General features: G+C 36.1%; 1 protein-coding gene across 1 annotated transcript in view; it reads right to left on the bottom strand.

Annotated features, from left to right (window-relative positions):
- The window catches only part of LOC136027542 (XK-related protein 4-like), a 44,454-nt gene that overhangs the window by 16,586 nt on the left and 4,900 nt on the right, over window positions 1-22,968 (bottom strand). Inside the window, exons 2-6 of the mRNA XM_065704895.1 lie at window positions 22,325-22,717; window positions 19,892-19,993; window positions 15,235-15,446; window positions 9,490-9,645; window positions 4,974-5,209 (exon numbers count right to left, since the gene is read on the bottom strand). Coding sequence (XP_065560967.1) covers window positions 4,974-5,209; window positions 9,490-9,645; window positions 15,235-15,446; window positions 19,892-19,993; window positions 22,325-22,581 — 963 coding nt within the window. The 5' untranslated portion in view covers window positions 22,582-22,717. The remainder of the gene's footprint in view (window positions 1-4,973; window positions 5,210-9,489; window positions 9,646-15,234; window positions 15,447-19,891; window positions 19,994-22,324; window positions 22,718-22,968) is intronic.

Raw genomic sequence — 22,968 nt, forward strand, 5'->3', positions numbered from 1 at the left:
CTTTTGGTCTTTCTCTCTCGTGTTCTTTATTCTATTAGTTTTGCATCATAATGTGTATAAATAAAATAAATTTATGAGGAAAGATTATAAAATTAAGTTTCATACAAGATCCTAGCAAAGTCTCACTGGTCATGAATTTATCGATATTAATTCCGTTAATTTAAAGAAAGTGGCAAAAAAACATATTCATCTTTCTCATTCTATTAAATTTGTATCATAACGAATATAAATAAATTACTTTTTTATGTAAAATTTATGAGGACAGATTATAAAATTCAGTTTCAAACAAAATCCCATCAAAGCCTCACTGGACATAGATTTATCGATATTAATTCCATTAATTTAAAGAAAAGTTAATCACTTAGGAACAGAGTGAATTAGGAATTAATGAATCACTGTAGAAACAGAGTCTTTTTATGGCAATTGGTATTAACCAAGTGACATATAGCAATCGCAAATTCTGTCTGTCTGTCTGTCTGTCGGTCGGTCCCGGAATTGCTACTTTAGGCACTTCCAGGTAAGCTAGGACGATGAAATTTGGCAGGCGTATCAGGGACCGCACCAGATTAAATTAGAAATAGTCGTTTTCCTGATTTGACCATCTGGGGGGGGGGGGAGCCCGTTAATTCGAAAAAATAGAAAAATTGAAGTATTTTTAACTTACGAACGGTTGATCAGATCTTAATGAAATTCGATGTTTGGAAGGATATCGTGTCTCAGAGCTGTTATTTTAAATCCCGACCGGATCTGGTGACATTGGGGGAGGGGGTTGGGAGGGGGAAACCTAAAATCTTGGAAAACACTTAGAGTGGAGGGATCGGGATGAAACTTGGTGGGAAAAATAAGCTCAAGTCTTAGATACATGATTGACATAACCGGAACGGATCCGCTCTCTTTGGGGTAGTTGGAGGGGTTAGTTCTGAAAAATTACAAAAAATGAGGTATTTTTAACTTACGAACGGGTGATCGGATCTCAATGAAATTTGATATTTAGAAGGATATCGTGTCTCAGAGCTCTTATTTTAAATCCCGACCGGATCTGGTGACATTGGGGAGAGTTTGGGGTGGGGGGACCTAAAATCATGGAAAACGCTTAGATTGGAGGGATCGGGATGAAACTTGGTGGGAAAAATAAGCAGAAGTCTTAGATACATGATTTACATAATTGGAACGGATCCGCTCTATTGGGGGCGGGGGTTAATTCTGAAAAATTAGAAAAAATGACGCATATTTAAATTACGAAGGAGAGATCGGATGTTCATGAAACTTCAGATTTAGAAGGACCTCGTAACTCAGATCTCTTATTTTAAATCTCTAACGGATCCAGCGTCATTGGGGGGGCATTTGGGGGGGGGGAATCTTAGAAAATACTTAAAGCGGAGAGATCAGGATGAAACTAGATGGAAAGGATAGAAACCTGTCTAAGATACGTGACTGACATAACCGGACCGGATCTGCTCTCTTTGGTGGAGTTGGGGGGGGGGGGGAAGTAATTTTGAAAATTGAGGTATTTGTAACTTACGAAAGGGTGACCAGATCTTAATGAAATTTGATATTTAGAACGATCTTGTGTTTTAAAGCTCTAATTTCAAATTCCGACCGGATCCTGTGACATCGGGGGGAGTTGGAGGGGGAAACCGGAATTCTTGAAAAACGCGAAAATTGAGGTATTTTTATCTTTCGAATAGGTGATCGGATCGTAGTGAAATTTGATATTTAGAAGGAATTGATGTCTCAGAGCTCTTGTTTCAAATCCCGACTAGATCTTTTGACATTGGGTGGAGTTGAAGGGGAAATCTTGGAAAACACCTGGAGTGGAGGAATCGGGATGAAGCTTGGTGAATAGAATAAGCAAATGTCTTTGATACGTGATTGACGTAACCATACTGGATTCGCTCTCTTTGGGGAAGTTGGGGGGAGGGGTTCAGTGATTTGGCGAGTTTGGTGCTTCTGGACGTGTTAGGACGATGAAAGTTGGTAGGCGTGTCAGGGAGCTGCACAAATTGACTTGATACAGTCGTTTTCGCAGATTCGACCATCTGGGCGGCTAAAGGGAGAGGAAAAATTAGAAAAAAATTAGGTATTTATAACTTACGAGTGGGTGATCGTATCTAAATGAATTTTGATATTTAGAAGGTCATTGTGACTCAGAGCTCTTATTTAAAATCCTGACCGGCATTAAGCCTCTAATTTTCCTTTTAAATCAATCTATTGATTCTTAGAATTTTGTTAGAGCTCATACCATATGAGCTCTTGGCTCTTAGCTCTTCTTGCCTCGTCACAAGCGTTATATGAGCTCTTAGCTCTTGTTTTTTCTTTGGATCTCGTGGGACGTTTGGACCAACTGCGTTTAATTTCTAAATCTAACATTTGCCATGGCTATTTGCACGGTATTTCACATTTTAGTCTTTCGGAATTAAATATAAAAAAGTTTTTTTTACTATCTGAAAGTAAGGAGCGACATTAAAACTTAAAACGAACAAGAAATTATTACATATATGAAAGGGGTTGTCCCCTCCTTAACGCCCAAACTCTGAAGTTTAACATAAAGAGCGGAGCTTTGTGGAGGGATCACCCCCTTTCACATACAGAATAATTCTTGTTCGTTTTAAGTTTTAATGTCATTCCTTACTTTCACTTAGAAAAAACTTCTTTTTCTTATTTGATTTCTGAACGTTTTTCAACTAACGCAGGTTCGAATTTTGTTCACCGAACACAAACATAAAAACAAAATTTGCATATTTATTCTGGCCAAGTCCCCCCCCCCCCCCCTTCGTGTGAAATTTCCACTGGAAAGCTCACTATTTCTAGGCTGTGTAACATCGGTTAGAGCCACAACAAACCTTCATTGGCAAAACAAAAACTGTCAAAGTAACGTTTCTAAGAGCTGAAACATAAATACAAGAAATCGTTTTTATTGCTGTAAAACTGTTTCACTGATCACACGCAAATTAAATAGTTTCAGAAAGTGTCGTTACTGTAAATTCTAGAGTCATTTTACCACTTTATAAATCAAAGAACATGTTTAGTTAACAATTTTATTAAGTAGCGCAAAGAGGGAGGTACTGAGGAATTGGTAACCCCCCTCATATACATAATAATTTCTGTTCGTTTTAAGTTTTGAAGTTACTCCTCACTTTCAGTTGAAAAAATCTGTTTTTTTAATATAATTTCTGGACTTTTTTAAATAATGCCGGGAAATCCCGCTTCCCCTTCCTTGGAAAATGCCTTACCCTTACGATAAATCCCTCTATGTATAGTTCTTCCCATATAAAACACTTCCAACACCACCAGGAAAATTTCCCCCCAGAAAATTCAATTCTAGCTGAAAATTACCACCGATAGTTCCGGCTGAAATTTTCCACGAAAAAGACTTTTATTTCTGATTTTTTTTTTTATCATACCAAAAATTCCCATCTGTGGAAAATTTTCCCCACAAATGCCATTTTTTTGGAAATGGGGCCTTGAAACTTTTAAAATAGATTTTCCTCGAGAAAATCTCCTCGGGATCCAGCGTCATTGGGAGGGGGGGGAATCTTAGAAAATACTTAAAGCGGAGAGATCAGGATGAAACTAGATGGAAAGGATAGAAACCTGTCTAAGATACGTGACTGACATAACCGGACCGGATCTGCTCTCTTTGGTGGAGTTGGGGGGGGGGAAGTAATTTTGAAAATTGAGGTATTTGTAACTTACGAAAGGGTGACCAGATCTTAATGAAACTTGATATTTAGAACGATCTTGTGCTTTAAAGCTCTAATTTCAAATTATAAAACACTATAATTTGTGTGCCTTGAAACTTTTAAAATAGATTTTCCTCGAGATTTCCTGACTCTTAGGAGGTGTACCCTCCTTTTTTGAAAATCAGAGAAATTTTCAAAACTCATAACTTTTGATTGGTAACACTATAAACTTAATAATTTGTATATATTTGGAATCAACATAATAACCCAATTTTTTTAAAGGTCTATTGATATGAAATTCTAATTTTTATTGTTTTGTGTACTATTGAACCGCACCGGTCCTTAATTACAGTTTGTTACCACGAACTGTTTGATATTACCTTCTTAATCGCACTACCATAATTATCCAAAAGCTCGTTTTCACGTGAGATTTTGTGTCAATCATTAGGTTTCACGTAAAACTAGTCGAACATCGAGAAAGTATTTCAGCATTCGTTATACTGGGCCAAAAACCTGCAAGTCAATTCCTACTAAAATCCACGAGCATCCTGATAAATGATTGTTTCAGAGGTTGCTGAAAAATTATCAGAAATTTAAATCTGTAGGGGAATAGTTCCAATTCTTCCGTTTTTTGTTTGATAAGTTAATATAGGGGGTTTTCATTTTGGTTTGTGTTTAATTTTAATGTGTTTAATTTAATTAAACAATCTGTTTAATTGTGTTTAAGTATGCTACTAGGGATGTGTACTGTTTCTCAAGAATGTGTATATTATGTTTGTGTTTAAATAAATATGTTGTAGTCTAATCCCAACGAGTTTACATTTTAATTTCCATACATTATTTCTAAAATGAAGAATAACTTCAAAGCAAACCGTTGGTAAAAACATCATTTAAGGGCTACCAGGTTTTTTTTTTTTTTTTTTTTTTTTTTTTTTACAAATGAGTTTTAAATGTCTTACCGAGTAAAAAAGCACATAATTTTTCTTGGTTGGCTCATTTTGTGTTTAATGGCTTGTGATTAATTTTAATGTGTTTAATCTAATTAAACAATCTGTTTAATTGTGTTTAAGTATGCCACTAGGGATGTGTACTGTTTTTCAAGAATGTGTATATATTTGTGTTTAAATAAATATGTTCTAGTCTAATCCCAATGAGTTTACATTTTAATTTCCATAGATTATATCTAAAATGAAGAACAACTTCAAACCAAACCGTTGGTAAAGACATGGTTTAAGGGCTACCAGTTTTTTTTCCTGTTTTTTTTTTACAAATGAGTCTTAAATATCTTACCGAGTAAAAAAGCACATAATTCTTCTTGGTTGGCTCTTCAACAACATTAAAGAAAACAAAAATCATCATTACAGCAAAGATACCAGAGACGAAAGTTTCAGGCAGGTCCACACAGCCAGCCTTATTTCTTTGTACTAAGAGCCAGGTAAACATCAACAACCAGTGAAGAACACACACAACTCCAATCCATAAAGGAAAAAGTGAGGCCAAGAATCCAACTGCCATTATTCGTGAGCCTTAAAAAACACTTGTGAATAAATACATGAGTTTGCGAATATAAATAAATACAAAATGTAAACAAATGTATGATACATACAAATGTTTTTGTACTTATGCAAATTGTATTTATATTTATGTACAATATATTTAATTATTACAAAATTATATTTATTAAATTATTTGTTTAATACAAATTATTTATACAGATTAATTAATTACTAAAAATTATAAAATTATTAATTATTTTCAGCAACGAATAATTGATTACTTAATGTAATGCAAATTATTAATCATTGCAAATTATTTAATTATTACAAAACTATTTTCATTACAAAAATTATACTAATACAAAAAATGAATTATACCCTAATGAAACAGAATTGGAAGTTTTTTTTTGTTTATGACAAAGATTACGCAACATCTTCTTTCTAAATATCTTGGCGGAAGTCCCGTCCGGCATTTGTGGTTGTATTGGAAGGGGGAGAGATATTTCTCTTTTGGAAAATCAATGGATATGGTGGCAATATTTGGACTAGGTTGGCACTACACCAAAAAGCTGGTAAGGGTTATAGGTCTGAAAATTGATAACCCATCTCTTAGAATTTATTTTGGGGGCGCGTGTCATGTAACCATCATTTGAAGGTGACAGTTGAAGGTGGTCACCTGGTGATTCAACCAGGTGAACTGGTTGGCTGACAATCGTTGAATGTGATCAGGCCAGCGGAGCTATTGGCTTTTGATTTGATTCATGAGGGTACGAGGGCAACGGAAGGGGTACACACAGATCTTTATTCGATACCTGGGTCAACGTAGGTGATCCCCACTACATGGCGGAAGCACTTAGTTTAAAAACGGGGATGTTCTTCGTCATCATCAGTCTTTACTGACCAGATTTCACTTGAGTAAAAAACGAAGGGGAATATTAGAGAGTTAAAGAGAGGCACCTTCAAATACATTTACAGCGTTTTGCTTTTTCAGCAAAACGTAGGCCCTTGAAGCTCCAACTAGCCAAATCAAGTCTTTACTTGATGGATTTTGGGCGATCAACTAATTGTTATCCGCAAAGTTCTTGGCGCAGAGTCTCTAGATACCCACATGACCTTGGTTTCGGCTGCATTAATGATCATATTGAAGGATTCAGTTGCTGACACGAATTCATCAGTGTTCGATTGATGAAGATGTTCTAGGCTAATAATTTTCACAATATCATCTACCTGTGTCAGTTTATCAATTAGTTTCTTGCTAATCGGACAAAAAGCCGAATCATTTAGACTATTTATGTTAAATAAATAATAGTTTCCCATTATCACCGGCCAAAAGTTTCTTTTGTATTTCGTTATCTGAATAGGCGATGCAAGACGTACGTTCCCCATGGAAGTTTTTGCAATACTACTTTCCGCAGTCCTACGAATTTAGTGATATAACATAAAACGAAAAACTTGCTATCAATCAATAGCAGCTATAACCATCTACCAAGCTATATTTTGAAATTTGTTGTGCATTTTTTTTATTGAAAGAAACATGGAAACATTTGAAAAGGGAAAAATTCCCTATTTTTAAGCAAGTTTAGATCCTTTCATAAGAAAATGTCCAACCAACATTGTAGCTCTGGCTTGGTGAATTGATATATCAAAACTAATAAATCCACAATATATCTAAATTGTCTTTTTGGTGCAAAACACCTTTTTCAATTAATACTAATTATAGTAAAAGAAATATTTCATTTGAAAGGCTAACGCTGTATATGGAGATGCCCAAGTAATATATATATATATATATATATATATATATATATATATATATATATATATATATATATATATATATATATATATATATATATATATATATATATATATATATATATATACATATATATATACATATATATATAGCAAAGCATATAGGATCCATACCAATTTAGACCTTGCTCATTGGAACCCAAGGATTCCGCGGATTCCGTTCTAGGAGTCAGTGACCTAACCATTAAATTCCACCAAATACTGACAACACAATTAAATTTTGTCACAAAAATACCACCAAGAGACTTTTTTGTCAGCTGAGCAGTCTAAACCATTAAGTTCTGATTATCTGTCTAAGTCCAGATAGCTTTGTACAGAACATGACCAATTCCGTCAAGCGAAAAACATAGCATACAAATTCCGTCAAGCTAGAGATATGGTTGAAACTGGTATGTCTAGGGCTGAAAAACAGATTCGTAACACCTTGGTAGGAACATTTCTGGAGAAAATGAGCATAATGAATTCTAATCCAAGATACAATGCCAGAATTTTGTACCAACTGCAGCTATGTTATTATTGGAACTCATTAATTCACTCATTAGATGCAAGTTGAGTCGATAAAGGAAAAAAAAAAGTCATTTCTGCCTAAAATTTGTTGTCTGCCAAAAATTTGTTGAGGTCATGCCTAAAAAAAAATCTATCTCTAAAATAAACAAGAGTTAAGAGCTCATATGGCACTTGTGACGAGGTCGGAAGAGCCAAGAGCCAAAAGCTCATATGGCATGAGCTCTAGAAATATTCTAAGAATCAATAGATTAATTTAAAAGGAAAAATCAGAGGCTTAATGCCGGTTGGGATTTTAAATAAGAGCTCCGAGACACGAGGTCCTTCTAAATATAGAAAATTCCTTAAGATCCGATCACCCACTCTTAAGGTAAAATACCACATTTTTTCTAATTTTTCCTGTCCCTTCAGCCCCCCCCCCCCGCCTCAAATGGTAGAATCGGGGAAAACGACTTTATCATGTCAATGTGTGCATTTCCCTGAACGCATACCAATTTTCATTGTCCTAGCACGTCCAGAAACACCAAACTCGCCAAAGCACTTCCCCTCCCCATAACTCCCTGATAGAGTGGATCCAATCTGGTTACATTAATCATGTATCTACGACATTTGCTTATTCTACCCACCAAGTTTCATCCCGATCTCGCCACTCTAAGCGTTTTCCAAGATTTCCGGTTTCCCCCTCCAACACCCCCCTCCAATATCACCAGATCTGGTCAGGATTTAAAATAATAGCTCTGAGACATGATTTTCTTTTGAATATCAAATTTAAAATTACCCCAGGAACGGTCACCCGTTCTTCAGTTAAAAATACCTCATTTTTCTGATTTTTCCGAATTAACACCCCCTCCAACTCCCCCAAACAGAGTGGATTCAGTCCGGTTATGTCAACCACGTATCTAGGACTTGTTCTTATTTTTCCCACCAAGTTTCATCTCGATCCCTCCACTCTAAGCGTTTTCCAAGATTTTAGGTTCCCCCACCATCTCCCCCCAATCTCACCGGATCCGGTCGGGATTTAACATAAGAAGCCTGAAACACGATATCCTTCTAAATATCAAATTTCATTAAGATCCGATCACTCGTTCTAAGTTAAAAATACCTCATTTTTTCTAATTTCTCCGAATTTACTATTTCTAAACGACTATTTCTAATTTAATCTTATCTGGTCCCTGATGCGCCTGCCAAATTTTATCGTCATAGCTTATCTGGAAGTGCCTAAACTATCAAAACTGGGACCGACAGAATTTGCGGTCGCCATATGTCACTTGGTAAATACCAAGTGCCATAAAAAGGAGCAAATCAAACAACACCCATATGGAAACATGCTATTATGTCAGATTCAAATTGCTGTCAGCAATTTGAATTTCAACTCTTGTCAATTTTTTTTTTAGATCCAGAGGAATTCATGAACAAAAACTAAAATTATACCAAATATTGTGCCAAGATAAAAAACAAAAGATTAAGATACCAGAATAATTATGTTGCAAAACATAACAGTTTATTTTTTCAAATTGATATTATTCTAGCGAAAAGACGATCCAGCTTGAACTATGGATTTTTTTTGGTAGTGCAAAAGAACGGAAAACTTTTTAGAGTTTAACTTGAAAAGGAAAAGATTACATGCAAAAAAAAACTTTCTGTAATCTTAGGGAAAATCATGCAGGAATCCTATCGTACGCGACAATTTGGATTTTTCCTTTGCGTCTAAACTTGACGCCAGACCGTTGGTTGAAAGTGGCGTCATCTTAGCATTCCGCAATGTAAGCTGAGTATAGTATGTAAAATGGTCTATGATTGGTCACATGAAAATAATACATCAATCAAAATCCAGTATACATTTTTAAGAGCTTATGTATACCAATGTCACAGCCCTACTTAGCCAATGCAAAACCAGTATGAATATACAAGTTTAACATTAAAATGTATCTTTTTCTCTTTCATTTATACGAATCTAAAAGAAATTACATAATAGGCTTGAAGAGACTTACCAACAAGGCAAAGCTGTGAGAGGAAGTGCACAATGGTCCCTCCTAAAGATATATTTCTTTTATTCTCATACTGCAGTCGTACCGATCTTGCAAACGCAGTCATAGTCCAGCTTATGCTACAGAGACTTGTTGTTATCGATAATATCTGGAATGCAACTGCAAGATAGATAAGTCGATGGGTGAAACAGCAATTTCTTGTCCTTTTTCATAGAGACTCAGCCAATCAAATCGAAACTTAATCAACAATGTTATTACTATTATATTTTAAATTAGGGTTTTGAGTCGACGCAATAACCTGCGGTGGAAAACAAAGTGGAAAACTTATAAGTTGAAACAGGGTAAATAAGATCTGATAACACTAGAATGGGTGTTTGACCGCCCAAGTCCGGCCTCTTGGATATAAAGTCCGGCTATTTCTGTAGCCTACCCAAGAAATTTGAAAGCATTTGAAAGCAGGGATGCCGATTGCTAATTTTGGTTCTTCCAAAGATCAATAAAGAAGTGAAAGTTTCATGTTGGTGCCTCTATATATACAGCATACAAGGACATAATCACTTGTCAGAAACCGCATAGAGAGTATAGAGAAGAAAATCAGGTAAAAATTGAAAATGCAAAGTCGTTCGAATCAAACAATGATTTTTTCTGGAAATTGGCAATGACTGCTATACCTTACTCTTTGCTTAGGCAGCACTATTGCACTGCCTATGGTATACAAAAAGATACTATCAAGCCATCTAGTTTATTAACTGGTTTTCAAAGGATACCCGAATAAGCAAGCTACTAATCCGGCCTTGGATACCTCCAGGTCCCAATGTTTGTAAGCTGTTATTCCAAATCTGCATCAAAAGGAACAACGACCTGGATACCAAAGGCCAACTGTACTGAGAATGATCTATTTTTCGAAACACTTCCTTTTGATATGGAAAAGAAATAAGAAAATCAAATCCTGAAAGCTCTCTGAAAGTTTTCGTTACCTAACTCTACTGCTTTCTTTAAAATATGGAAACTAAGGTGTGGCAATGATCTCACCAACACTATAAAATGAAAAAAAGACAGGAATCTTTAACAAGATGGTTATGAACTTAATAAACAGAAAACACTTCAGTGTTTTCAGCAAAGCTCTGAATTTAGCACAAGGTAACTATTAGAGAAGACAGCCTGCTCTTGATCACGATTATTTTCTGCAGGTTTTAAATTTAAATCTTGCTTTGTACTTCAGAGAAGGGAGTAATTTTTTTTTTCAAAGGTAATCAATGTTTGAAAGAGTGTTAGTCCACCTGAAAGCCAGTATACAATACCTTATGTGTTAATTCACGATTATGAGTCCAGGGACTTAAGCAGGAATTGGTTTCTGGGGGAGGGGATGTGCCAGGACAAACAGAAATTTAAAATAAACCAGAAATGGCAAATCCTTCGATTAACTAAAACTAAACGGTATAAACCATTATCAAGACACAAAAAAGACAAAATTTCGTCAAAAATCAACAAAAATGATAGAACTTTTTACTACATACATAGATACGGCAAAGACACTGCCAAAAGATACGAAAAAAGAAAACTATAATGTTTTCTTTATCTTTTCTCAAAACAGCTCTTCCGTTAACCGTCAGATTGTGTGCTAGATTATAAATGCCAAGGTAGATTATTTTAAATACCAATATTACTGACAAACAGGCAATCCAAAGCGAGAATCCAGATTCTGACTGAAAAGCCCTTACAGTGAGCAGAAGACTTACCGCGGAAGGAGAAAAAGTGGACTAGACAATGTATAGATTCTAAAAAATTTTAAACAAAATTTCTAGCATACAAAGCAATCCTATTCAATTAATACATTTTTAGCCAGGTTTACTCCTTTTAACAATAAATTCTCATTGGAGTAATTTCGTTTCATGATTTGACACTTAATATATTAAGTGAGCTGAAAAATATGCATACTTTTTGGTTAAAAAATCTGCATTTCAATAGCTACCTTACACTTATATTGAATTCTAGCAATTCTAGATAGACAATAAAAACAATTCTGGTGAAAGTTTGAGATGAAGAAAATGCCTAGTTTAGCAATACTCTGTTTAGTAAAAAAAAATCCAGTTTAAAATTGCATGAGTATCTTTTAACAAGATTCCGGGCAAAAAAAAAACAAAAAAACAAAAAAAAAAAACAAAAAAAAAAAAAAAAATCGTATTGCATTTGCGACACTCTTTTTAGATTTGATGACCAAATATTTTTTTTTCTAACTGAAAAAGGATTTTTTTACAAATGAAAAACTAAAAGAAAAAGAAAAAAACTTTCACTTCTAATGTTAAATTTAGACATACTCATGAAATAGTTTCTCAGCATGTTAAATTAGTCACGGTAAAATCGCTTTACTTGGACTATAATTATAGGATATTTGAAATCCGAATGGTATATATCGCAAAGGCAGGCACGAATCCAAAGAAGACTCTTACCCCCCCCCCCCCCGAAGACAAAAAAAGAGACTAACTTGTCAAAAATACAAAACCAAATACAACTACTCTAATAATAGTTAGCTAAATTCAAAATTTACACCCCCCCCCCCCCGAAAAAACGAAATCTGTATCCGTGTCTGCAGGGTGACACTCACATTTTTTACTACAGAAATTATTTCAGGGACCTTGTGTTGTTAGATGATCCCCCCTCCCCTATTGCACGTCTTGTCACCCTATGTCTGCTTGTGAATAGAATGCGAGAACCGATTTTAATAATATAAAAAAGCAGCGAACTTACTAGGCTGATTCTTAGACACTTTCCAAATCCCTGCTTGAACAAGAGCTAAGAGCTCATATGGTACTTGTGACGAGGCTGGACGAGCCAAGAGCTCATATGGTATGAGCTCTAGCAAAATTCTAAGAATCAAAAGATTGATTTAAATGGAAAATCAGAGGCTTAATGCCGGTTGGAATTTAAAACAAGAGCTCTGAGTTACGAGGTCCTTCTAAATATCAAAATTCATTAAGATCCGATCACCCACTTGTAAGTTATAAATACCTCATTTTTTCTAATTTTTCCTCTCCCCTCAGCCCCCCAGATGGTCTAATCGGGGAAAACAACTTTATCAAGTCAATTTGTGCAGCTCCCTGACACGCCTACCAATTTTCATCGTCCTAGCACGTCCAGAAGCACCAAACTCGCCAAAGCACCGAACCCCACCCCCTAACTCCCCCAAAGAGAGCGGATCCAGTATGGTTACGTCAATCACGTATCTACGACATTTGCTTATTCTACCCACCAAGTTTCATCCCGATTTCTCCACTCTAAGCATTTTCCAAGATTTCCAATTTCCCCCCTGCAACTCCCCCCAATGTCAACAGATCGGGTCGGAATTTGAAATAAGAGCTCTGAGACATGAGTTCCTTGTAAATATCAAATTTCATTAAGATCTGGTCACCCGTTCTTATGTTTAAAATGCCTCAATTTTTCTAATTTTTCCAAATCAACACCCCCCAGCTCCTCCAAAGAGAACAGATCCGTTCCAATTATGTCAATCACGTATCTATAACTTTTGCTAATTCTTCCCATCAAGTTTCGTCCCAATCTCTCCACTCCAAGCGTTTTCCAAGATTTTTGTTTCCCCCCTCCAACCCCCTATGTCCCCGGATCCGATTCGAATTGAAAATGGAGCATCTGAGACATAAGATTCTTCTATATATCAAGTTTCATTAAGATCCGATCACCCATTCGTAAGACAAAGATACCTCAATTTTCACGTTTTCCAAGAATTCCGGCTTCCCCCTCCAACTACCCCCAATGTCATCGGATCTGGTCGGCATTTAAAATAAGAGCTCTAAAGCACAAGATCCTTCTGTATATCAAATTTCGGTAAGATTTGATCAACCGTTCGCAAGTTACAAATACCTTATTTTTTCTAATTTTTCCGAATTACTCCCCCCCCCCAACTCCACCAAAGAGAGCGGATCCGGTCTGGTTATGTCAGTCACGTATCTTGGACATGTTTTTATTCTTCCCACCAAGTTTCATCCTAATCTCTCCACGTTAAGTGTTTTCCAAGTTTTCCAGTCCCCCCAACTCCCCCACCCAATGACACTGATCCGGTCGGGATATAAAACAAGAGATCTGAGTTACAAGGTTCTTCTAAATACAAAATTTCATTAAGATCCGATCACTCCTCCCCCCACTCCCCCAAATGGAACAGATCCGTTCCAGTTATTTCAATCACGTATGGAGAACTTCTGCTTATTTTTCCCACCAAGTTTCATCCCGATCCCTCCACTCTAAGCGTTTTCCAAGATTTTAGGTCCCCACCCCAACTCCCAATGTCACCGGACCCGGAGCGGATCCAGTCCAGTTATATCATTCAAATATCTTGGACTTGTTTTTATTCTTCCAACCAAGTTTTATCCTGATCTCTCTGCTTTAAGTGTTTTCCAAGACTTCCGGTCCCCCCAACTCCTCCCCCCCACAATTACTCTGGATCCGGTTGAGATTTAAAATAAGAGATCTGAGTTACGAGGCCCTTCTAAATATGAAATTTCATTGAGATCCGATCACTCCTTCGTAAGTTAAAAATCCCTCATTTTTTCAAATTTTTCAGAATTAACCCTCTCCCCCAACTCCCCAAATTGAACGGGTCCATTCCGATTATGTTAATCACGTATCTAGGACTTCTGCTTATTTTCCCCACCAAGTTTCATCCCGATCCCTCCACTCTAAGCGTTTTCCAAGATTTCCGGTTCCCCCAACTCCCCCCCAATGACACTCGATTCGGTCGGGATATAAAATAAGAGATCTGAGTTACAAGGTTCTTCTAAATATAAAATTTCAAATTTCATTTTCATTATCCGAGATTTTAGGTCCCCCCCCAACTCCCCCCAATGTCACCGGATTCGGAGAGGATCCGGTCCAGTTATATCATTCACATATCTTGGACTTGTTTTTATTCTTCCCACCAAGTTTCATCCTGGTCTCTCTACTTTAAGTGTTTTCCAAGACTTCCCGTCCCCCCAACTCCCCCCCCCCCCAATTACTCTGGATCCGGTTGGGATTTAAAATAAGAGATCTGAGTTACGAGGTCCTTCTAAATATGAAATTTCATTAAGATCTGATCACTCCTTCGTAAGCTAAAAATACCTCATTTTTTCAGAAAAAACCCTCCCCCCAACTCCCCCAAATAGAGCGGGTCCATTCCGATTATGTCAATCACCTATATAGGACTTCTGCTTATTTTTCCCACCAAGTTTCATCCTGATCCCTCCACTCTAAGCGTTTTCCAAGATTTTAAGTCCCCCCCCCCCCTACTCCCCCAAATGTCATCAGATTCGGTCAGGATTTAAAATAAGAGCTCTGAGACACGATATCCTTCTAAATATCAAATTTCATTAAGATCCGATCACCTGATCGTAAGTTAAAAATACCTCATTTTTTCTATTTTTCCGATTTAACAGTCCCCCCACTCGCCCCAGACGGTCGAATCGGGGAAACGACAACTTCTAATTTAATCTGGTCTGGTTCCTGATACGCCTGCCAAATTTCATCGTCCTAGCTTACCTGGAAGTGCCTAAAGTAGCAAAACCAGGACAGACCGACAGACCAACAGAATTTGCAATCGCTATATGTCACTCGGTAGATACCAAGTGCCATAAAAAAAAGGGACAAAAATCAATTCACTGTTTTCCCAGAAGTGTAAAGAAGGGTTAACAGTCTTGTGACCAAAATAGTCATAAGGGATGAAAACACAGCTATCTATAGCAACAAAAAGTAAGTACTTACATCTGAGTTGATTCTTCCTTGTTGCATTAAGTACAATGTAAATTTGAAGCAAAAGCTGAGGTGCAGCCTCCGTGTAGCTTTCTACTAAACGTAATAAGGTTATATCTGCATCTTCGTAAATGTAAAGTTGGTAGAATTGTCGGCGCTCTTTTTGGTCTCCTCTTTTCATTGCTTTCCGACTCATCACCCCATAGCGAAGAGCTTCAATATATCTGAAATGTTTTAAGGCAATCAAATGCCATAGCTTAATTGTAACAATTCAACCAAAAACTTGAATTTCAAAGGAAGAAATACCTTCCTGACATAGTTCGATGAAGGTTCTTTAAGAGATTATGGGGAAAGTGTGCTGAACACTTTTTTTTGCAAAAACACTCTTTTTTAGTATTAGACCTTTCATTTCACACACACAGCCTTCTGATAACCTAGATGAGCTTTGTTTGTATGTAACTAGGAAAGTAAAAATGCAACTATTTCTTTAAATCTGTGTAGCAATTAATCTCTAAAGCTGAAACTGTGCCTGTTTAACAGCAATATAGTATTTATATTGGCATTAAGATGCGAATCCTGATGGTTGTCCAAAGCTGTAGAAAAAAGCTTACTTGTATTTGAGAGCAAAGGCGTGCGAATAATACTTGCAACTACGGGGACTGATAGAGTGACAACTACCGAGATCAGGTCTCTCACTGAGTAGCCACAAATAACCAATGAAAACAGAAGAAGAAGGTGGCGGTACTGGGGTTACGTGTCTCGAATGATACAGTAAAGACTACCGTGGTGCTAAAGCACCACGCTTGACGCGTGGTGCTGGACCCTATGGATGGGTGGTTGACGACGAAAGACGATTAGTCGTTCCTGAGAAACAGCAGCAAGAGGTCTACATTCATCCTTCAAACGAGCTATGGTCTTTAGCTCAGGTTCGTCAAACGCGATGGTCAACTGCTGCTCCCTCATACAGCATCGGAAGTTTGGAGGACCTAAGTCGAAGTAAGTAAGTAATAAGAGACTATTCTGGAAAAAAAATATATAGCAAAAGAATTGAAACCTTGTGACAAATTCGATAGTTCCAAACTGACCCTCCAAGTACAAAGGATATCAAAAGGAAAACATTTCCTGCGCTCCCTTGCTCCACCTTAGGTCTATTCATACTTGAAAACCGGGTCTTGCCACGATTTTTTCCTTTGGTTATTACAAAAGTATGACGAATAAATCGCAAAGTTTCACCATTGTTGCCACACTGAAGAGTGAAAAAAAATAAGCGTAAACTAATTCGGTAAACAATGCCTTTTGTTCTTAAACACTGAAACACAGACATTATGTCGATTCCCAGTGTGTTAATCACACGTTAGTTTCTGTGTACGCAATACTAGTTGGATCCTATCTTTTGTTTATTGGGATATCAAGAGATGGAGCCAAACCAGGTTAATATATCAATGTTAGCATTTATCTTTCGATATGTACTATTTTGACACTGAAAATGCACCAAGTCTGGGAGATTTTCACTGTGGCGTCTGAAGCAAAAATTGAACTCTTTATTTGTGCTTAGCATAATAAAATAAACTAATATAAGTGATATTCATGGAAGATTCTATAGAGTTGTGAATAAAGTTGAAACATTAAAGGGATAAACATAAAAAATAGGATAATTGGCCCTTCTAAAAAGATTTTCTTATAGGTAAATCAATTAACTAATAATTTGAAGTGTTTAATCTTGAAAAATTTTAACAAGAACTATATTGAAGCATACTAATGATTTTGAGTTATTTAATGATGTATACATTTTTTTTTTCAATTCCAATTTGGTAACAAGACGTTAGGGTTATATTCTTACATAATTTTACCCATTCAATCACTTTTTACCCAGTTACGACTAATTAATAGCAGTGTTTGTCTTTTGCTGTAGCAATCAGAAGAGTTTCACTTTCTAGCACACACGTTCCATATTTTCCAACTTGTGTGCCAACTCAGTGTTAAAACGAAATAACTGCATTTGAAGGTATTTTTCATTATAAATTCAGTTCCCAGGCTATCGCAATTTTTAAGACGTATGTGGTTGTGCAAATTTGGACTTAACTAATTTAATGAACCAGATTTCATTTTCAATGCCCTTGGTACTTTTAACAATTGTCTCTTATCTGATTTTTATTGAAGATAGATTTTTTTAGATATTTCTACAGCCCTACAACTACACACTCAAAACCTTTAAACCATTCCCTCACTAATTAATTTTTTCAGGCGTCTTTTTTATTGTAACTAGTTGTCTAGAAAATAAATAAGCTATTATATATGAAGATGCAGGAAATGGGTGACAACACCTGTAGAGCGGTAGCCCACTAGTTTGCAATATACAAGTAAAATTTAATGAGCTATATTTCAAATGAAAATTATTCCAAATATTTTTATAAAAGTCCACGTTCATATTTTCACATCTGCTTGTAATTTTTGGTTTTCAGCAACTCATCTTGTGATTCCTAGGTATACTTTTATCCAATATTCTAGTAAAAGTGGTAATATGCACCAATTTGCATATCAGAAAAAGGATCTTGAAAAATCTTTTGCTTTTTACCTGGCGTGAGTTGTTCCCCGTTGTCTCCATATAATTCCGTTGATAGAACAGCTGATTGTGGTGTGGGCAGCGGGCTCTCCTGCCCAAGAATAATAAATGGATAGCCACTGATGTGCCTGAGCAACGATTTTGTAAATATTGTTTTTTTTAATATTAGGCCATTGCAATTATCTTTTAAAAGACCAGACATATATACATTATAAACACGCAAGGTGATCAGCTTTTCCCATCCCATCGATTCTGCCACTATCTTCAAACATTGTCTCTTTGCAGAACAGCTATATAACAATCTTCGAATTTTGGCTAGTATATTACATGTGCAGTTCCCCCATTACCAGCAAAGTTTGGAACCTTGGAAACAACATTGCCCTCAAAGCAAGTTGACTGCAACCAGCTCAAAAATGGAAACTGGCACTTATGTAAACAAAAATTACCAGTGCCATTAAGTGTTTGGCGTTCCTTGGCTTTCCCTTAAAAATTTTCAATTCCATCTTTGTTTTTTTCAGGAACTTATTACTACACTAATTTTGCTTTATTTTTGTATTAAAACATTCCAGGAAGTGCCACGCTCTATAGGGAGTTGATTTTTTTACACTAGAACCAGTTTCCACTCTTACAATTTTTTTCATTACTCCCTTTTTCCATATGTTCTCTCTTCTGACAGAACGTTGGATCTGGTTAACATATATAGCATCATTGTCATATTATTCTTTTGTTTCAGAGCTATTGAGATACAAATATTGTCAACATATGGCTTTATCTCCTTTGGTATTTTTCTTCTTGCCATGGCAATATTCACTGCAACTTTCGGACTCTGAGTTCATATAAACTTATTCTTTTCTTAATCTGATACTTTCAAAATTTAGCACCAAAGTCTTAGAATTAGGAAGTATATAAAGCTTGGGGTCCAATGACCAGAAAATTCTTTCATACACCGTTTGCGTCGAGATGTGCAATAAAAGAGCTTATTCACTCATCTGTAGATGCATTTTCAGGAGAGGGTAAATTTTCCTTTCCTTGGCAACGTGAAGTATAGCAGCAATCTTTGATTGGCTTTCTTGAAAAACTGTTATTTGAGCAACATCTTGATTTTATTTCTTTGCTAAATACTGCTGTAGCAGTTAATCCCTTGAAGTTTCAGAAACGGATGCTCAAAAAGAAGTTTGTCTTATGTCCAGAAGAAGTGACAGGGAGAGGGGCATAAGCCTATTCTACGTGTCCTATCACACTGAATCCAAATCCTTGGGTAGTTTTCGGGAGAGTAGATTGTTCTTTCCTTGGCAACATGAAGCGTTGCAGTAATCTTTGTTTAGCTTTGTCAAAGCGTTGTTTAAGCAACACTTTGATGCTGCTGCAACTCTTTGCTAAAACTCTTCTGTAGCTGTCAATCCCTAGAACTTGCAGGAAGGGATGTTCAAAAAAGAGTTTTTCAGTGAGTCTACCCAAGCTTCTGCTGAAAAGCTTGCTAGGGAGGGGAGATATGGAATAAAGTTAATTTATAATATTCCTATACTTTCTCTCTGTGAGCAGGGTATGTGAAGATTTTTTTTGTCTAAAGAAGAAATTTTAACCAAGCAAATCTCCAGGTGAAGCATGCAGAAAGAAGTGATTTAAGAAAAGAAATATTGTAAGTGCTTCTCTGAGCGTCTACTATTAAATCACATCAAATCCTTGCACACAAGTATGGACAGGGTAAATGTCATAACACATTCTGCGAGTCTTTGTTCCTTTTAATGTATAGCAACACTGAACAGGTTGCCAACAAACCTAATTTACGGTAATATAGAATCTTCCAGATTGAGGTGTCATCTCACCACAAAATATTTACCTACTCACTAAAAAAAGATATTCAGCCTACCCAACTCAAAACTTAAGCCAATTAATTACAAACTTTAGGCAAAAAATTACTTTCATGTTTTCAGATATTCTCCATAATAGTGAATTGATACTCCCTATAAAGTTTTCTTTTTAGTAATATGCACCTTTTCAAGCATACAATAAATTCTTAGACAAATGAGAGGAAAAAGCTATTGCTTTAAAATAACATTTTTTAATGTTGTGTTTTCACTGAAGTAAAGTAAGAATGAAAGATACCTGGCAACAGGTCCCATGTGGAGAAGATGAAGCAGAAGTCTCAGAGCCCATTGTTTGTTTGATGTTTGTGATACGTCCCTTTTTTCTTCGTCTTTTAGATACCTAGAATCCAACAAGGAAGTTTAACTTTAAAGTAAACTTTCAATTTTTTCTAAGGTGGGTTTCTTTTTAAGAATCTAGACCCCCTTTCCCTTGTCTGCAGATATACAAATCAAACCTAATTCAATGTTTAAATTACCATAATTAAATAAAAAAAGTTTTGTTACATATCCAGAATTTCTAACAAATCAGCTCTGGCACAGGCAATGATAGAATCCTACAAAAAAAGAGTTCTAAGCACTTTAATAGCTGTGAAGTGGAGAACACAGAGTGCATATGGAAGTGTTTTCTCTGTTAAGATCATGGCGTAGCTTCAAAGAATGGAACGTTGGATAACTGATCAGTGGCACTAGCATGGGTGCCGCCTGGGGTGAACTCTAAAGGAGCCACCCTTTTTCTGAACTTAATGAATAACCCCTCCCCTTTCATGCCTTAAAACAGCCTATTTTAGGAAATGATGGGGATAACCTTAACACTGTTCAACTTTATAGTTCTTTTTGTGAATGGGATACTTACAATAGATTTGAACAATTATTTATACAAACAATAAAACATAATATTTGGATTGCATCCATGACAGCTACTAGTCTTGGCAGCTGTGGTTAGGTGTTTGTATATTTCTAATTCTTCCAGTGTATTTAGCTTATTAGTACAAAATATGAACCTCTGCTCTTTTTCTTCTCTTTACTCAATGCCACACACTGGAAAGTACCACTGAGGGAGGTCTGTACCCTCTAGTTAAACTCTGGCCCTAATACATCTCTCATCAAGAAGAAATGATTACCATTCAACCATCCACCAACTAGTAGTAAAATCACCAAAAAAATGGCCCACCATGCTTTTCAAAATTTAAGTCAGTATTTATTACAAAACTCCTAACATCAAAAACTTCAGAATACTATTCAGATGCTTCAAATACTCTTCTGGAACATCATGAGTTTCTCTTATAATGTCAACAAGCATGTTGTGAATGTGTATATTCTTTAAGGAAAGATGCTTCTTAAATCAATCAGTAAAAACAGGCAAAAAGTTTACCTTTTTTAACTACCAAAATAATTGGGCTATTCAACAGAAATCACAGAGCATGGAATTGCTATAGAAAAAATAAGACAACAGAAAATTATCAAGTCTTCAAATCTTTTTGTGATTGGACAACCAACCAAAAAAAAGGAGTTGAAGAGAAGGTTTGAGGAAAAATTGGCTGAGGATGTTAAGGATAACCTTAAATACTTCTTATGTCATGCCATCCAAAATGTAGCAGCAGGTGCAAAGTGCCACACATTTTGCACAACAGTCAATCAGTTGCTGATCCTGAGCTGAAATTTTCAACCAACAATTCTCATTGTTCTTTCCTCTAATTCCAGTATTGTTTATCCCACACCTACTTTATACAATGTATGACATAAGATCAAACCAATTCTGATTACAGATACAATAGTTCAAAAGGAACTTACATCCCTCAAACTGAATAAATCTGCTGGTCCAGACAGCATTCACCAATGTCTCCTACATGAATATTGTATAATTTTGTGTCGACCTCTTTCCCTGCTGTTGAAGTTATCATTAAATCTTTTTGAGACACGATATCCTTCAATACATCAAATTTCATTGAGATCCAATCACCCGTTTGTAAGTTAAAAATACCTTATTTTTTCTAATTTTTCAGAATTAACCCCCCCCCCCACCTACCCCAAAGAGAGCGGATCCATTCCGGTTATGTCAATCATGTATCTAGGACTTGTGCTTATTTTTCCCACCAAGTTTCAACCAAATCCCTCCACTCTAAGTGTTTTCCAAGATTTTAGGTTTCCCCCTCCCAACTCCCCCCCAATGTCACCAGATCCGGTCAGGATTTAAAATAACAGCTCTGAGACACAATATCCTTCCAAACATCAAACTTTTGTAAGATAAAAATACTTCATTTTTTCTGAATTAACAGGCCCCCCACTCCCCCCCCCAGATGGTCAAATCGTGAAAATGGCTATTTCCAATTTAATCTGGTCCGGTCCCTGATAGGCCTGCCAAATTTCATTGTCCTAGCTTACATGGAAGTGCCTAAAGTAGCAAAACCAGGACTGACAGACCAACAGAATTTGCGATTGCTATATGTCACTTGGTTAATGCCAAGTGCCATAAAAACCAAGCTATTAATAAGCTTAACAGGATAGAGGTTCCTAGCTGTTTTGGTCTCAGACACTTACTTGTATAATATGTGTATGAAAAAAATGTAATGCTTTTAACTTATTGTAGCTTATTTCTACTTATTCAAAGAACAAGAAAACCCATAAGATAAATTAAGGACAACTTAAACAAGATGCAAAATTTATGACTTACCATCTTAGGCTCATTCCAAGGATGGCCAAAAAAGGTACAAGCAAGAATACCAAGGTAAGCACAAAATAGGCTATTTCATCAGAACTTGAATATTCATAGCAAAGATATATATCAGTGCCAATATCAGCACAATAAACAATAATCGAGTATATGAGACACATGAAGTCAAATGCATTGAATCTGAGATTCTCTGGGAGAGCATCAGGCTCATCTTCAGATGTTCTTTGTACATTATGTTGCAGACTATAATGTTCCATTTCAGTTTCAAGTTACATGGTAAACTATTCACTGTATCAAGTGCAAACAAGCACTACAGTAGCAAATATCCTTAAGTGAAAAATTTCATATTCTTCCTCTACCACCAGAGAAGAAACGATGCGTAGATAGCTTCTTCTGGAACCAAAATAATATGACCATTATTATTTTTCTCATTATACAGAGAAAAAAAAAACTGACTTAAAGATTAGTAATACTGAAGTTAGCATCTTCCACACAATACAACTTATAAGAAAATGAATCATGAGTGCACTCTTGATTCATGAAACAGTTGCATTCTGAAGGAGCAAGACGGTTTCTCTTTAACACAACAATATCTAATGAGATTGATCATCAGATACTCTCTCTCCCCTATGACTGTCAGTGTG

Source organism: Artemia franciscana, chromosome 5, assembly GCF_032884065.1.
Source record: "Artemia franciscana chromosome 5, ASM3288406v1, whole genome shotgun sequence".
In the NCBI taxonomy this organism is placed as follows: Eukaryota; Metazoa; Arthropoda; class Branchiopoda; order Anostraca; family Artemiidae; genus Artemia; species Artemia franciscana.